The 17,181-nt window shown below is 45.0% G+C and overlaps 2 protein-coding genes across 2 annotated transcripts in view; one reads left to right on the top strand and one right to left on the bottom strand.

The window, feature by feature from the left end:
- NADK2 (NAD kinase 2, mitochondrial) overlaps nt 1–17,181 on the top strand; it is a 63,393-nt gene that overhangs the window by 43,577 nt on the left and 2,635 nt on the right. The window contains exon 10 of the mRNA XM_019531962.1: nt 12,950–13,035. Within this exon, the coding sequence (XP_019387507.1) occupies nt 12,950–13,031 (82 nt within the window). The 3' untranslated portion in view covers nt 13,032–13,035. The remainder of the gene's footprint in view (nt 1–12,949; nt 13,036–17,181) is intronic.
- The window catches only part of SKP2 (S-phase kinase associated protein 2), a 25,751-nt gene continuing 9,321 nt past the window's right edge, over nt 752–17,181 (bottom strand). Inside the window, exons 4-10 of the mRNA XM_019531958.1 lie at nt 16,725–16,868; nt 15,855–15,989; nt 13,726–13,824; nt 10,107–10,234; nt 7,993–8,044; nt 7,575–7,682; nt 752–2,324 (exon numbers count right to left, since the gene is read on the bottom strand). Coding sequence (XP_019387503.1) covers nt 2,111–2,324; nt 7,575–7,682; nt 7,993–8,044; nt 10,107–10,234; nt 13,726–13,824; nt 15,855–15,989; nt 16,725–16,868 — 880 coding nt within the window. The 3' untranslated portion in view covers nt 752–2,110. The remainder of the gene's footprint in view (nt 2,325–7,574; nt 7,683–7,992; nt 8,045–10,106; nt 10,235–13,725; nt 13,825–15,854; nt 15,990–16,724; nt 16,869–17,181) is intronic.

Raw genomic sequence — 17,181 nt, 5'->3', positions numbered from 1 at the left:
CCAAACCCTGCGTGCTCTCCCAACCCCACCATGGCTGCCCTGCCCTGCCCAGCCCAGGCCCCTGGCTCTTTTTTTTTTTAAAAGCCTGGCACTCACCAGCTGCTGCAGAAGCCTCAGGGCTTCTGGGGACTCCTGGCAGAGCCCTCCCCACATAGCACGGGACAGCAAGGATCGCCCCCCAACCTGGCAAGAGCCAGTGAGTCCACCCCTTTATTTTTATTGGGAGCTGGGGTGGGCTAGGGCAGCCATTGATGGGGCTGGGAGAGTGGGCAGGGGATAGGGCCTGTCCAATTCAGAGATTCAGCCAATTTAGCAGTGGCCAAATCTCTGAATCAAATTCGGCACGGTGATTCAAATTACCAAATCAAATCACTGTCTTCTGAATCGGCTAAATTAAAATACAAAACAAATACTAACTGCTTCTCACAGGCCTACTGTACATACCTTTCTGTGATCTTATGGCCCCGAGACCCTTGTATCCAACATGGCTAACAGCCATCAGTAAATTTCATCAGCATTCTTTGAAGTAGAAATGTATCAGATCTGTTTTACAGATGGGAATGGGGGCATAAGGGCCAACTGGCTGAGATCTCGCAGGAAATCTGTGGGAGAGCCTGAAAAGGAAGCCAGATCACCTGAAAACTACTGAGGTACTCACATCTCTTTGTTTATCCTTCCGCTCTTGTGGCAAATGAATGAGATGAATATTTGGTTTGTTTCTGTATTATCCACTTAAGCAAGTACACTTTTGAGTTTTAACTACCCTTAAAAACTATAACAAAATGTGTTTGGTGTTTAAACCTACAGGAAGCAGGGCCTAGAAACTTAAGCACTATTGCTACCTCCTCTCCTAGACTGCAGCATACATGGCTACAACAGGTTCCCTATTTCTCCTGACACTACTCCATACAAATACCAGTCAGGTGATCTGAACAGCTCCTGCTGTCCTACTAACTTCCTATGGATCCCCAGGTCCCCTTCCTGGCACTGAAGAACATTGTAGTTCTGTATATTTCACCTTTTCTCACCTTTTCCTACTTTTATGGGGCCTTGAGAGGAACAATTTTATAAAAAGCACTTTCCCACCTAGCTTACCAGTGATGAGATCTGCTCCCCATGTCTGGGTATTTGGAACCTGTAGGAACCAGGTAAGTTACATAATGTTCCATTTGTGTGCCATTTAATCAGTAAGTCAGATGATGCACAGAGCAAGAAACACCAACAGGGAAAGGGACTAGTTTTATATGCAACAAGTCTGTAAAGAGGTTTCAAGTTAAACTCCTCAGAACAGCAGCTGCGAAATAATGAGGATCCTTTCCATAATCTACTGAAAAAGTCTGCCATAGCTCTGTTCTGCTGCCTATAGCTTGTGTGGTATTTAGCTGCCTCAGAGTTGCTTTTGTGTGAATTTCCCTTCCCATGACCTCTACTGCCATGAGGCTCAGTGAAAGTAGCATATAAAAACACAGTAATAGGAAGCATCAGCATGTCTAACACAAATATTTAACACCCTTATTCCTTCTGAGGTCTAAAAACTGAAACAAGGAAGTCAGGAATATATTGAATCATGATGAAGCAGAATAGTTCTTTGACAACAATTAGCTGGAACAGCTTTCAATATTGCCAGTCTCTTACAGGAAGTAACAATATTTGGAAAGGCGACAGGGGCAGTTAAAAGGTGCTTCTGGTTTTCTGAACAAAGAACAACATTATAACTCAGAAAATTTCAGCATGTTAGCAGAAAACTGAACACCTGTTCTATTTAATGCAAATCACCTATTTCTATTTTAGTACTGTTTAGCATGTTTTCAAAGGCAGTCTATATTGGAAGTATAAACTGCTTTTGAAAGTAATCTTTACTTAAAAAAAGGCTGTGTTGTCTTTTCTTTTAAACCTCCAAAAATTCATACCTGATTAGATAGATAACTATCTTGAAATACTAATGGGTGTTAAAAAGACAATGTAAAAATGTATTTATAAAACTAAATTGTGGTATAACACCAAGTTAAAAACACTATAAAAAGTGAGAGTGGTGCTTCAGTGTTCAAAATTCTCCATGAACTGCCCCACACTTGGCATCAATCAAAGGAAATATCTTGCAAACTGTGCATCACAAACCACTGGGATTTCTCAGTGTCAATCTGCATTTGATTCCCCAGATCTCTTGGTTCTTTTTGCTGCCAACAGTTGGCCTTGCGATGGTTGTAAAATGTGAACAGTTGATCTTTATGTGGGGGAGTGTTTCCTTCAAGAGCTGCAGGGCATTGTCAGTCACTATTCCAAAAACTTGAAGAGTCTTTAGTGTGGGAATTTCACCAAGTTCTCTGGAGAGGAAAAAAAAAAACTGATTAGTAGACTGCCCAAGTGGTTTAAAACCTCTTAGCCTCATTAATCTATTAGTCTTATTCTTCCTGCCTGAGAAATTGGAATATACAGCATTTCAAATTACCTCTGTTGTTTTAAAAAATCAGCTTATTTTAAAAGTAAGCTTTATTGAAAATTTAATCTCTCAATTGATTTTTAAAAGTTTAATTGCTCAGCCACATTGAATAGAACGAGAAATGTAAGTGTAATAAAACATTTGGTAAATATGACAGGTTGTTACATGATCCTCATACATACAGACTGGCAGCTGATGAGGATGGCTGGATTAGGTGGTTATGGCCATTTTCTGTATGAAGTGTGACTTACAAAATAGAAGGTGATTGGTTTCTTCTTCTTAACTTAAGCGCAATAATGAACTTTATTAAAACAGACATTCAGAACCAGTGGAAGGAATTTCCCCTAGATTACTGGGTAAGCTATTGCAAAGTATCTAACCTCTCTTACTTTGTTGTGACATTGGCTGGGTATATAGACCAGGTTATTTCATTACTCTGCTACAGTAGCATGTGGACAAACAGTAATGTACCCGAATATGCAACCAGGCAGCAGATGGAATCATCATAAGGAGCAAACAAAATGCAAGCCACACCACTACACCCTGGTAATGATCTTGGGATTCCCATTTGAACAGTCTAGCTTCAGAAACAGATAAACTCATCTTGCACACTGCTCATTTTTACCCCAACCTGATCTTAAAGAGTTAGTGAAAGTGTCATTTTAATGACAACATGACAACAGTGGAGCTGGATTTTCTTATGCATCCAATATTTTAAGGCTGCTACCTAATGAATTGGACAAAACATTTAATTTACTGTAGACCTTATGTGAGCCTTGGTTGTGCTGTTTAAAAATTGCTTAAGGATTTTATTTCTTAAGGGTGAGAGGCTCACAAAGCTCCTTTTCGTAGGCCTCTGGTGCCAGTTACATTTATCGCTAGGGTAATGTGTTAATATACCTGTTGTTCTGATGCACATTCAGCAAATTTATGGTGCTATAAAATAGTGAATCAGTCACAAGGATATTTCACAAAAGATGCACCTCCTACCATGCAAATGGCAGGTTGGAACAGCTCGTTTTTAAATTCCTTCAGCTAAGTTACCTGATCCTCCTGAAAGACCACGTAAACAAATATTTGCAGAGCAGTTAGTCTGTGGTCAGCTTTTCTGTACTACCTTCCCAGTACTCCTGAGAGAAAAATGGAACCAAACTCAAGACAGCTGACTCATTAGCAAAACAAGTAGGAGGAAAATGTTTCACCAGTCAGTACATAATTTTTTTTTTTTCAATACTTTTTGGAACTTCTAGAAGATCTACCAGAGCATCTTGGAAAACTGTTGAAAATTTCTAAAGAGCCAGATCAATTAAATAGCTGTAGTAGCTCCAGTGTTACCAAATACATGCTAATTGGAAGGTCTGGCCTGAGATTATGCTTTGAGGCACGTGGACAACTATTATAATTCTGGACCAAACTCATTAACCTTGCATTGGTTTGGTATACTGAGGTAAGTGACAGGGGATCAGGAATGCAGACCTGCAATGAACCTGGGACAGTACACACAATAAGTAGCTATTACTTCCCCTCACTCCAGGGTTTTGGGAGAGCATGTTACAGCCTATTTGCCTTTAGCAAATGGTTACCCTGATATGGACACATACAGATGAAAGCTGAACTGGAGTAATTTACACCAGTAGGGTGTGTCCACACATGCAAGCACGTGAGCTTGCAGCAGCTCAAATAGGAGTGGTGCAAATTTGAGCTGGGGCTTTTTGCCTCAGAGTATGTACCCAAACATGCATTTTGTTGTGGATCAAATTGTGCCACTAGGGCACCTGTGCTGACCCCAGCAGTATAAAAACCTGCCTTGGCCAGCAGCTGAGGGCTGCTTGTTCTCAGGAGCTTCTGAGGCCCAGCAACTTGGTATCTGGGGACACTAGCCCCTTGTGTCAGGTTAAACTGCTGAAGCAGCATCCCAAATTCACTCTTTTTAAATACCCCAAAATCCATGTTCTTCCACAATTAGAACGAGAGAGAGAGAGGGGGACTGATGAGATGGGCAATGTTTTATTGCTATATTTACAATGTGAAAGCAATTTGAAATCCTGCCAGTGTCTCTAGCATCATAATGAAATAAATCCTAAATATCTGTAAGTTTTAATGTTTGCTTTTGGTTTATCACATGGCAGGTGTGATAGGGAGGGACATGTAGGGTTTGTGCATGGCTGTGGAGGAATGCAGGTCAGTGTGTAGGGGGACTGTGGGTGTGAGGACTGCTTAGGAGGGGTAGGTTCCTTGCCCCCCACAGGGCAGAACACTCCCACACAGCACCTGAACTGCCCTGCCTGCATGGTTCCAGCCCCCCTGCCCAGGGGCTACGGCCCCCATCCCCTGCTTGTTCTCCTGCTCATCTCCATCCTCAGGAGGCTGGAGACAATAGGGGAAGCTTCCAGCTGATCCCCAGGGGCTTGTCTCCAGCCTCCTGCTCATCAGCCCCCTCCCTGCTTGTTCTCCTGCTCTGTCTCCAATCCTTCAGTTTGTTCCCACACGTGCCTCTTGCAGCATCTCAAAGGGGTTTGAGATGCTGCAAGAGGCACATACATGCTCGTCTGGCTGCTTCTGTAGAGTTTTATCTCTGTATCATTCCGTGCACAGAACAGAGCAGTTTGAGGGGATGAATTGGCATTGCAAGGCTGTTATCTTAGAAGCTGTAAGGTGCATAAATGAATAAGACAGAGGTCTGTAGGAAGAAAAGATGGTGTCATGGTCAAGACAGACGAATATATTCCTGGAGAAATGGGATTCAGGCAAACAATCCCTCTTAAACACCGCTCTTAAACAAGGCTGGGAAGTCACCAAATGGTCCATTATTTGTTGGATGCCTAACTTAAGGCACTGGAGCCTAACTTGCAGAAGCACTGAGTACTTGCAGCTTCAGTGGAAATCAGGAAGAGCTAGATTTGCAGATATAAAGTTCCAGGTAGTGCTAAGTGTGCTGAAAAATACAAGTCCTGGTCATTTCAAAATAGTGGATACTTCTGTCCTTAATTTATCTGAAATTGCTGTGGAGTACTGTGAAGGACTCTTACTGTTGTAGTGTAGGTGACTGTTTTGGAGCATCTCTGTAATAATTTATGAATGTTGCTCCGTGTTGTCCTAGTTACCAAACTATTTTCTGTAAGGAGAGCTTGATTTAATAAGGAAACATCAGGAAGAGAGAGGATCTCTCAGGATAAGCCTAAACACATGATTTATCAGCTTGAGCTGGAACTCTTAGATGAGTGCTTCTCAATTGTTTTAGCCTGTAACAGGGTGCTTAGTGCTCCTGTTACTTTAAGGGGAAAAACTGCAGTAGCTGGAGCCCAGGCAGCTAAACAGGGGCCAGCTGTAAGAAGGAAGGCAGAAAGAAGATGCTGCTGCCTAGGCAGTAAGTGGCCCATTAAGGTAAAGGGCACACCTGCAGCAGGTCTGGGGCAGTCATCTGACCAGAAGGGAGCAGGGCTTAGAGAACGTACAAGCCCAAGTCTGAGCCTAGGTAGGCAGTCTAGCCTGGAGGCTGCTGAGGAAAGAGCTCTGGGGCAGGAGGGTAGCAGAAAAGCCCCTGGCTGACACCTGGATTGTCCTAGGAATAATGCAGGTAGAATGCTGCTGACTCGCAAGGAATACAGCATGGGGTAGGGGGAAGCCTGATGGTATAGCCAGTGACCTGGGGTTATGTTTGAACCCCATGCAGGGCTAGTTTGTGTTATAGAAAACCTAAGCCCACTGGCTGTAGCTTACTTATACTGGTGGTTTGGGGGTAGAGGAGGTCCCAAGGTGTTTAAGGGGCACATGGCTGTTTGAACTCTGCCAGGGGCCAGTCTTGAGGCACTAACAGATAGCAGCTGTGACAGGGCTGAATCCTGGACCACAGGGCCCAGTATCCAGAGCAGGGCAGAGACTGGGCCAAAAGCAGACTCTTTGCCAGAAGCAAGGCAGAAGCTAGGTCCAGCACAGTGATCCTAGTTTAAAATGCCCATCCAGAGGAAAAGGGCAGAGCTGAGGCCCCAATGAAGGGAGAGTGATTGAATGACAACATCTGTAAGTCATAGGCATGGCTATAACTGTAACACACTAATTACTTTTTAAGGGGTAATTTTGCTGGCCCCTTAAGGTGATTTAGTGTGTTAAAAAACAGCCTGATAGAGGGGCTGCTCCAGGACCCCTGGCCTCTTTTCCAAATTATTTACATCAAGGCATGGCAGGGGTGGGGGAAAAGGGGCAGCTACCCAGAGGGCCAGGATGAAGCAGAAGCTGTGTGGCCACCAGGGGGCATCATGGCTACACCTTGGGCCCAGCACTTGCTACATAGTCCTTCATCATTTTTTTTTTGGACATTTTTAGAACCACTGAACTGGAATATAGCTCATGCCAGGTGAGGGGAAGCGGGGCAGGACTTTCCCCCCTTTCCCCCACCCCTCCATGCCCTGCTTTTTCCATGATCTACCCCCACCCAGACCCAGGTCTGTATCCAAGGAGGGTAAGCACTGTTTCTCTGAGGACTTGAACTCCACAAACCAAAACCACATGCTTCGTGGCTCCTCGTGCTGGTCCAGTTAAGCAACTGTGGGCCATGCTCTTCAGCCTACCTTGTTCCCCATCCCTCCTCCCACGCTCAGCTGCTCCTGTGTATGCACAACAGCATGCTGTTGGGAGCACAGGGACCAGCCATGTGCACTGCTGTGGAATACTGTCTGTGGGAAACGGGTGCTTGGTGCCAAGAGACAGGAAAAGCAATTGCTTACCTCTTGGCAGAGAGACTAGGCACCCTCGCTGCAAACGAGTCAGGCTCATAACACAGGCCACTTCCATTTCAGTTAACTAAGTAATTAAAAGATAATGACAACCTACACCTGCTATCTAAATCCATGTTAGAGAAGGGGTGATACATTCATGCCACCTGGGTTTTAACAGATGTCTGCTGACAAAAGAAGGGCTAGACTCAGGAAAAATGGGGTCTGGCCCAGCGCAAGTGGGGGAGTGTGTCCTCGGGTTCTTTTGTTTCTGTTTCCTTCTCCCTGCTTCTGATCCAAGCCCATCTTCCCCTCCTGTTTTTTAATTGCTAAAACTGCAGAGGCTCAGGGTCTTGGAGAAAAGATATTGGATAGACATTGTATATTTTACATGTTAACTGAAACTGTAAGACATTACTTACAACAAGGCAGCTGGAGATATCTGGTAACATCGACTAAGGGACAGATGCTGTAGATAGATGAGTTGATGGAAATATTGAAAACATTCAGGTTTCAACATTACACTGTCACTGTAGTGGGAGGAAAAAAGTGCAGGTTGGGATGAGAAACATTTGTTAAACTTGTATTTATTTTCCCAAAAGCTTTTTTCAAGTAGAAAATAAAGCTTCTGAAGCATCTTCTTCTAGCATCCAGAAAGTGCTTATGAAACTGACAAGGGGGTTACTTCTCCATAAGCAGGAAGTTTTGCTAAGTTAAGTACTTTACTGCATTATGCCATGTTGTTATGAATTATGGCTAGAAAATTACAGCATTGCACTGGAACAAAAATCTTTCCCTGCCCTGTAAGGGGCGAAGAGTTTGCTACACTCAGTTTCTTACCTTAAATCTAAGTGAATGAGATAAGGGCATCTTTCTACCAAGGTTTTAACATCTGAAAAAAAAGCCAGACAGAAATGATCAGCCAGTCACTTTTCAGTAATATTATAACTTCTCCCTGCAAGCAAAAGCTACTTTTAAAGTTGCATGTGGTTTGAATTAGTTGCTTCTACATCCAATCTCATTTACTTGTTTTCTACTAAGAATCAGTACATGCAACTTTTTTTTTTTTACATCTGTTTTAAAAATTATTTCTACTGCACTTGAAATATATAAAATCTCTTCAATGATGTTGTTCAATGCACAAGTTTTGGTTCCCCAGAAGCCCCAGTAAAACTCTCTTGTTCAAAGAAGTGTCCCTGAAGTATCATTTGCATAATCAACAAACTAATTTTCTTGTTAGTTTTAAAATTTAGTCACTCTTCTTTTAATATAGAAGAACTTCCCATGCATTCATGCAAGTGAAAACTATTTCTGCACCTAGCTCTTTCCAACATTTCCAGTACACTTTTAATTTTCACAGTACCTGGGTTTTTGGATATCTCCCGGTTATTTTATGTAAATCAAGAAATTGTACTGCTGCTTTAAGTTCTTCCTTCATGTCTACAAATAGTGCTGTTAGTTTGCCTTTAAACTGTAAGTACTTTGCAACAGGGATCAGCTTGCCATTATGTGAATTCAGCACCCAGAATGCCAGAACTCAGATTCCCAAATTCCCAATTGTGGCCTCCATGTGATACCAAATTGCAAGTCAGATAGAATGGATATCAGCAGCCCAAAGGCTCTTACATTGTGTGCAAATGAAAGCACACCCTTTCAAGCCAATTCCTTGGACAGCATAAGAGTTTAGTACTGTTGCTTTTGTAATCAATCCTTTGCATCTCCTCTTACTCAGCAAGAACCCAAATTCAGGGGAAGGGGTGTCCTATTAATTTGGAGAAGTCAGAGCTCCATGTTCATTCATGGTAGACGGGGATATGTAGGCAGAGATGCATCTTCCTCTTAATGGAGTATGCACTGAAGTCAGTGGGAGGCATAGAGAGAAAGGGTGAAGTACAGCCTGGTGGAATAACCAAACTGTCTGGTGCTATTTGGCACCTTCTTGTCCTGTTTCCTGGCTGAAAAAATATGCTTCTCTTTAGGCCCAGTGCTAGTTCTGCCCTCAGTTTCCTTTCCTTCTCTGGGCTCTATTTCTCTCTATCTCCCAGTCGTCTTTGCATTTCCTTTCCTTTATGCTGTAACTCCCACTCCAGCTGCTCCAAAAGATCAACCATTACAGCACAGTCGCATCTTATGCCTATTTAACTTAAGCGATTTCAACTATATGCGCTTGGCATAGTGCAGTGCCACGTGGTATTGCTGGCACGTGCCAGTGTGGTTGGGGGGCTCATGTGGGACAAGGCGGCAGAGAACAAGAGGGGTGAGGAGTGGGTGCAGAAGGCGCAATTGCTGCGCAGCACCGTGCCCGCCTAGTCCAGGCCCTGCTGCAGTGGCACCAAAGCCCGGCAATTTCAACTATATGCAGTCTTCAGAACGTAACCCCCACGAAAGATGCGACTGTACTGTATATAGTTATTGATGACAATTAACCTTGGAAAATTATCAAAGCAGGGAAGTTTCTCTCTGAAACATTGTTTCAGGCCATCTGCAAAGTCGATTGATACATCAGTTCATACTTGCAAATCTGGCACAATCTGGGTATATAGTGAAGGTTACATGACTACACCTGGTGAACTGAATCCATCTCTCAGAACATGTTACAGCCCTGGACTAGGTATTTTAACAGCAAAGTAACTCAATAGGTAGACTTTCAGATCCAGGAACAGCCAAGAGTCTCTCTCAGCTATTGTAACTGAGCAGGTGCAAAAGGTGAAGGCCTCGGCAGGAGAGGCAAGCCACACACAGCTTGTATATATCATTACTACTGCCCAACACATGGAAATTACTAGAAGCCATATAAAGAATCAACAAGAAGCTAATTGTTGCCCAATGAGGAGGAAAATTGTTCAGCTAGTTTAGCAGTCTTTGTGACAGCCCTGTGAGTGTCTGGTAACCCTAGGTATACTTCACTGGGGCCTAGTAGATTCATTTCGTGGAACACCAGTTCTGAGTGCTACCTGATATCTGTAGATTCTGCCTGTATCCACTGAGGTTTAGTTGAGTTACTTTTGAAGAAATTTGACTGACTGCTGCTTGAACATGTTCAGCTGTGAAGTCGCACCAAGACAAGTTCAGTTCTTGCAATCTAAAAGCAAATGAACATATAAACACTCATTGGAAGCAATCCAGAAACAAAGATTTGGGCCTTAAAGGCATTTCTGCATTATTCCAGTACTAAAAATCAAGTTGTACATGACACACCCACCACAGAGTTTCTGCTCTGTCACACCAAATGTTATGACATTAAACAAATGGCTCAGGGACTAATAATGGACATCCTGGTAGTCGTTACTGCTTAATGCCTACTGGCACACACCTGTTGTTCTGTGTAACTGGTTAGGTAGTGTGACTGTCTCTAAAGAAAAACAGATGAACTATATGTCCCTTATCCACTGCTAGCTTAAGAGTCATAGATTCATAGACACTAGGGCTGGAAGGGCCCTCGGAAGATCAGAGTCCAGCCCCCCACCCCAGGGGCAGGAAGTCAGCTGGGATCCCAGCAAGATAAACATCCAAATGTCTCTTGAAGGTGTTCAATGTAGGCACTTGAACCATCTCTAGAGTGGCAGTCTATTCCAAACCTTGGGAGCTCAGACAGTAAAGAAGTTCTTCCTTATGTCCAGCCTGAAATGATCATGGAGGAGTTTGTGACCGTTCGACCTTGTCATCCTTTGGGGCGCTCTGGTGAACAAATGTTCCCCGAGATACTGGTGGTCACCCCGATAAACTTATAGGTGGCCACCAGATCACCCCTGAGCCTGCACTTTTCCAGGCTGAAGAGTCCCATGGCTCTCAGCCTCTCATCATAAGGTCTGTTTTCCTGACCTCTGATCATGTGCATGGCTCTCCTCTATACTGTCTCAAGCTTCTCCACATCCTTTTTGAATTGTGGAGCCCAAAACTGGACGCAGTACTCCAGCTGCGGCCTCACCAAGGCTGAGTACAAGGGGAGAATGACATCCTGGGATTTGCTTGAGAAGCATCTATGGATGCAGGTCAGCATGTTGCTCGCTTTACTAGCCACAGCATCACATTGCAGCCTCATGTTCATCTTGTGGTCAATCCTGACCCCCAAGTCCCTTTCGTCCGTGGCGCTAACCAGCATAGCACTCCTGAGCCTATAAGCATGCTGCAGGTTTTTCCTCTCGAAGTGGAGAACCTTGCATTTTTCAGTGTTAAACACCATCAGGTTCTCATCCGCCCAATTCCTAAGCCTGTCAAGGTCAGCCTGGATCACCCTTCTGTCAGGGTAGGTGTGAATGCTTTACCCCTGAGTTTGGTGTCAGAAGCAGACTGGCCAAGTTGACTTTCGTCAACCACCACCCTCTGGATCCTACCACAGAGCCAATTCCCCAGCCAGCGGATTGTGCCGAGGCTGCAGTTAGCCAGTTTTGCCAAGAGGTGATCACGGGATACCAGATTAAAAAAAGCCTTCTAAGTCAAGATATATGACATCAAATCCTTTCTCCCTTGTTCGGGTGATAGGTCACCTGGTCGTAAAAGGAAATGAGATTGGTCGAGCAAGACCCACTCGCAACAAACCTGTGCTGGCTATCCCTCAGGATGTTGCCATCAGCCAGTCTGTTAAGGATGGCCTCTTTGATAATTTTTTTCCAAGACCTTCCCCAAGATGGAGATCAGGCTGATGGGCCTGTAGCTAAACCAGTTGGCCAATTTATAAGATTCTTTTGAATAGGCATGCACCGATGGCAGTTGTACCGGCCAATGCTGATGCGCAGCCTGGTAGCTTGGAGAGCAGTGTCTAGCTGGTAAGTCAGGGCAGAGAAGGGAAGGGGCATGGGGGGGCCAGATCAAGGGGCTGGAGCAAGGTGCAGAACAGAGCCATGGGCAGTTCATCTGGGGGATGCAGGGGTGGGGCAGCTCCCTATCGCTGTGTGCACCCTTGGGGGAGGTATGGGGGCCATGTGCCCCCCAAATCTGTACATGAGGCAAGGGAGGGCTACTTGCTGCGGGCTAGGGGTGCACCAGCATCTTTCCAGTGGGGGCTGGGCCAGGGCTGTGCTTGGGGTGGGGCAGGCAGTGGCGCTAGGGCTACAGGGTAGACTATAGCCACCCCAAAATTCCCTGTACATCCCCCTCCCAGCTCCACAGCCCATGTGCCCTGAGCACAGCCCCAACCCAGCCCCCCTGCCAGGAAGAGGCCAGCGCACCCTCTGGCTGAGCCCACAGCAGGCAGCCCGCCCTCACCCTACACACAAATCCAGGGGGCACATATCCCCCATGTCTCCCCCAGGGATGCAGGCAGCAGTGGGGAGCTGCCTCCCTCCCCACATCCCTGCTCCTCCTGGATGAGCTGCCCACATGCTCCAGCCCTAGCCCCACTGTCTCCCTCACTGTGGGGGCCTCAACCTGCCCCCCTACTCTCCTTCCCCTCAGACTTACCAGCCAGACGCTGCTCTCCAAGATGCCGGGCTGCATTCCTGGCTGCGTGCATGCTGCGGCTCCATACACAAGCATGACATCTATTGATATTTTTAACTGCACTGGCCAGAAAAAGCCAACTGCCATTAACGTCAATTTTACTGGTGCCAATCCAATATGGACTAATATATCAGTGCACCTCTACTTTTGAACAGCATATTCAAAGACTACCTGGTTCGACTGCTACTCTCCCAACCAATTTTGCACATGTTGCTTGTCTTAAGTTGTAAGGTCTCTTCAGCCCTGTCCTAGGTGTTCCTTTGTGGCAACTGAAGCCGTTAGAGGTCCAGTAAATCAATAACCACTATTAATGGCTAACCAGCACTACTGAAATCTTCTTTTGCTAATCTCTCAATAGGCAACTAAGTGAATGGTCAAAGAAACCAGGCACCATCTCCTCCTTCAGAGGATTTCTGAAGAACAGGATTAAAGCACACTAATGAGGTAAAGAAGCATGTATTTTTGTGTGGCATCTACTCTGTGTCGTTACGTAGTTCTGTATTTTAACATGGTAGGTCCCAAATAGGATTGGGCCCCATTGTAGAGATGGCAAGCAAAGGCCCAAAGAAGTGAAATTTTTGTTTATACAGTTGCTGTGCTGGCTGATGCTCAAGTCACTTGCCCAGCAACACACAGGAAGTCAGCTGCACCAGGACTAAATCCAGCTGACTAGAGCACCAGCTCAGTGCCTTAACCACAAACTATCCTTCTTCCTATTAGTAGATCAGAGCTTGAACCTCCAGAGAACTAGACAACCATACGTTTTTGAAGGATTATTTTAACAGAGATGTAAAGCCATTATCTTTTCTGCTATCAAGTTTGTGCTCTGCATGTAGGGGAGTTGTCAAATGCCACTCCAGTTTAAGACAAACTTTCTCTTTGGCGATGTGACTCTTCACTCTTTCATTAAGGAAATCAAATTGCCATAACAGGAATCCAAGGGACACAAACAGTTTTTGTCCCTGAATGCATCTTTAAGCAAGATGTCTTATAATTATAAAACATTGCCAGAAGGAGGTCTTAGCTATGCAAAAAAGGAAAAAAGGAAGTAGTTTAATAGAAACATGAGTAATCTAGATATTCAACAAGGAACAGCAGCCTGCAAAACAGATGAATAAATAAATTGCTCCCTACCCAGAACAGCTGCTCAACATGGTCTCCAGTGCTTCTGCAGAAAATCCAGAACACCCGGAGAGATTTAGCCGCACCAAACTGGAATTCTGAGCAATGTTCCTGGAAAAAAGATCAGAGAGACTATCCCAACATTTTGTTCTCTCCTAGCATTCACCAGTAATGCTTTGTTTTCAAAAGCAAAGGTCAAAGCTTCATGATTGCCAAGAGGGTCAACAGTTTCATCTCTATAGATATGAACCCTGAGATCCTTGATTCAGTACGTTCTGTAACTGTTTGGGTGGATCTACACATTCATTAATATGTCATAGTTATGGCACATTACAATGTATAATAGGTGCTAACCTAGTGTGCTGTAATTGGCACTACTACGCATTAGCACAGATGAATGTTTTTTCTGTGTGACACTTATGGAGCATTGGATTAATCTACTGCGCATTAACATGGGCTTTACCTGCCGTGCTAATGCACAGTAGAATTACTCCAATGGGCATTAAGCATCTTGTGTAGATGCGCCCACTATCTGCTGAACTAGTATACATGATGGGTCATGGGCTAGGGACAGCCATTACACACAAACTGGTTTAAGTGATCAGAAGCTGGTTTATATCTGTAACAGCAGACATTCAGTGCACATAAACCAGTTTCAAAATGGCTGAAACCGGTTTGAGATAAATCTGGTATCAGACTTAACTGATTTGGCTCAAGCAGATTTATGCAAGGTCTATCCCAGACCCCTTGCTGGTTTAAGTTAAACCAGAGACTCCCAGCATGCTCTCCAGGCTAGGCTCTCTGTTCCAGCCCAGCCACTGGCAGCCAGGTCTGTCCGTCAACAGCACTGTGCTCCTGGGCCTGCCCCTGCAAGGGCCCTGCCCCCTCCCCACTGCTGCAATGGGAGAAGAGCCCTTGTTAGGGGGCAGCAGCCCCTGTCATAACGTAGCAAAGCGTGAGCCCCTTCCTGGCAGAGGTACTGCACTGTGGGACCAGCAGAGCTGCGGTGGGTTGTGTGCAACACCACTGGGGTTCTCAGAGCAGACCAGAGCCCTGCAGGGCTGGCAGAGCTGCTATGGAGCTCACGCTCCCCCACATTATGACAGGGGCTGCTGCCCCCAACAAGGGCCCTGCCCCCTCTCACTGCAGTGGCGGTGTCATGGCCAGTGAGGGCTCCTGGGGTGGGGGCAGGGAGCATGGCAGCGAGGGTGGGCAAACCTAGCTGCCAGTGGGGGTAGAAGGGAGACTAACTCTCCTCCCTGCCCCCCAGGACCATGGTGCCCTTCTGGGGGGAGCACCCAGCAGACCCGGGTCGGGTCCCTGTCCATGGGGTAGAGGGGAGAATTAAACCCCTCTCTGGTCAGTTTAACCCAAACTGGCCACAGACCCCCAGCACAGCTTCCCTGCAGGCAAGGGCTGCATTTCTGTGACAGAAAAGGAATTACCCTATTTGCAAAGTTAGCCTCAATCCTGCAGGTAGATGGTGCCAGTGCAGCTTCACTGACCCTGCTAGAGTAAGTGCTAAATGCCTTGCCTTCATTTGCAAGCTGGCATTAGCTGACCAAGCTTCAAAAGGCTTTACTTTTAATTTTATGGTTAGTGTTCCTGCATTTGCCTGTTTGTATGTATCATAAAAGCTTCTGAATGCTGCACCTCATTAGTTCCAAAGCTCTGTAAATAGTCTGGGAATCTGACCAGAACCCAGATTTTGGTGAAAAAATTAGAAAACCCAAAGTGTAAAAAGAAGGGACCAAGAGCCCCCGTTATATGATCCAGAGATTTAGGGACATTTGCAACTGTCCACAGATCAAACAACTAGACGGTGATTCTCAGTGAAGTCATCCAGTCAATAGCATTGCATATCCTGCATGATTCAGCTCCCAAATTATAATGGAGGTAGATGGCAAAACTGGGGAAACAAAGCCTCTTTACATGAGGGGCAAAGAAGCTGCAAGGGAATGAGCAGTTGGCCAAGCATTTGGGTTATGCAGTTGTGCAAGGAAACTCAGTTCATGCAATGAGTTCAGTCAAAGAAAGCAACAAAGAATGCACCTTTAAAGGCTGTCCAGGAGCCCCTGCCCACCAAAAAGAAGCCCATAAATAGAGAGTTTTATTGAACACTAATGAACATTCCCTCTCACCTGATGATGTCATCAGAAAGTTTTAATCCTTCCAAGCTGAGGTTCTGTAGTCTATGACATTGGTAGAGAATACTATGGAGATCAGCAACATTGACTGTACAGTTGGACAGGTCCAAATGTTGCAGTCTAAGAGGTCTACAAATTGGAAAGGAGAAAGACATACAATATAAAACAAGGTTCTTTGGGTGAATCTGATATTTTTTTTAGACCAACTTAAATAGCTGGAAAACAACTGCTAAGCAAGCTTTCAGATTCAAAAACCCTTTGTCAGGCTAAGGAAGTTTCAGCAGTTTCTTATACAATATAAGACACACAGTCAAATGCTGAAGCCCACTCCTGCTGGCAGAGCATCTGCATACCACAAAGTGTGCAGAGGTAGCAGAAAACATGTATACTTTAAAACATGTCAGATCTGTTAAAACCACTAAGCTTATTACCTAAACAGCAAAATGTTGTTTGTTTGCTTCAGGGTACACAGATCTTTGCAATTCATCACAGTTGTCTATACTACTAGAGTTAAAACAAGTTTCCTTTAAAAAGATGCTTCACTAATAAGTAGTTATTAGTTCCAGAATAAAGACTATGTACGAGGTAAGTGCCTGCAAAATAACTGTGCCGGATTATGTTGTTAAAGTTGTGTTCACATGCTCTTCAACGGTTTTAGATCAATGACAAGTGAACACAGCTCCTCTGATTTTAGTTCTCCCCCCTAACAACTACTTGTGGTGTCCCTAAACTTTGAAATGATGGCAGCACCAAGTGCAACCAGAGGTGCTAAACCAAATGATACTGGTTGCAATATGTAGCCAAGAGTAGAACGTGAAAGTGGCAGCTTTGCTGCAGAAAACTTAGATATGGCAACATTCTCACCTGCTGTGTTTAAACAAAGGATCCCCGATACAGGATCTTGGGCAACGGAATACAGTTACACCTACAGGCAGCAACTGCCCAATCACTCCTGGCAGCAGATTTTTACCAGTCAGATCAAGAGTTTGCCAAAGCGATTCATCAAACCTAAGAGGGAAGAGAGTTTTACTTGTTACCAAGTAAAAAAAAGCTAAGTATTAAAAGTTCTCAGTGTCAGCTTTTATTAGAGGCATTGGTTCATATTGTATTGGCACCGATAAAAGAAAAACTGACATTATCGGCATGCATACGGCCATCTCGGGAGCTTGCAGAGCAGTGTCCAGCTGGTAAGTCTGTTGCGGGGGGGAGGGGAGGGAGGTGTAAGGATGCTCAGTGGTGAACCTGGAAATGGACCAAAAGTACTTCTGGTCCACTTCTGGGTCTGGCACTGAGCGTGCTAGGGGGTCCCCATGCCCCTCCC

Source organism: Crocodylus porosus, unplaced genomic scaffold (genome assembly GCF_001723895.1).
Source record: "Crocodylus porosus isolate Cpor-Errol unplaced genomic scaffold, CroPor_comp1, whole genome shotgun sequence".
Taxonomy (NCBI): Eukaryota; Metazoa; Chordata; order Crocodylia; family Crocodylidae; genus Crocodylus; species Crocodylus porosus.
The sequence above is the reverse complement of the archived record's forward strand: the minus strand, read 5'-3'. Positions and strand labels throughout refer to the sequence as shown.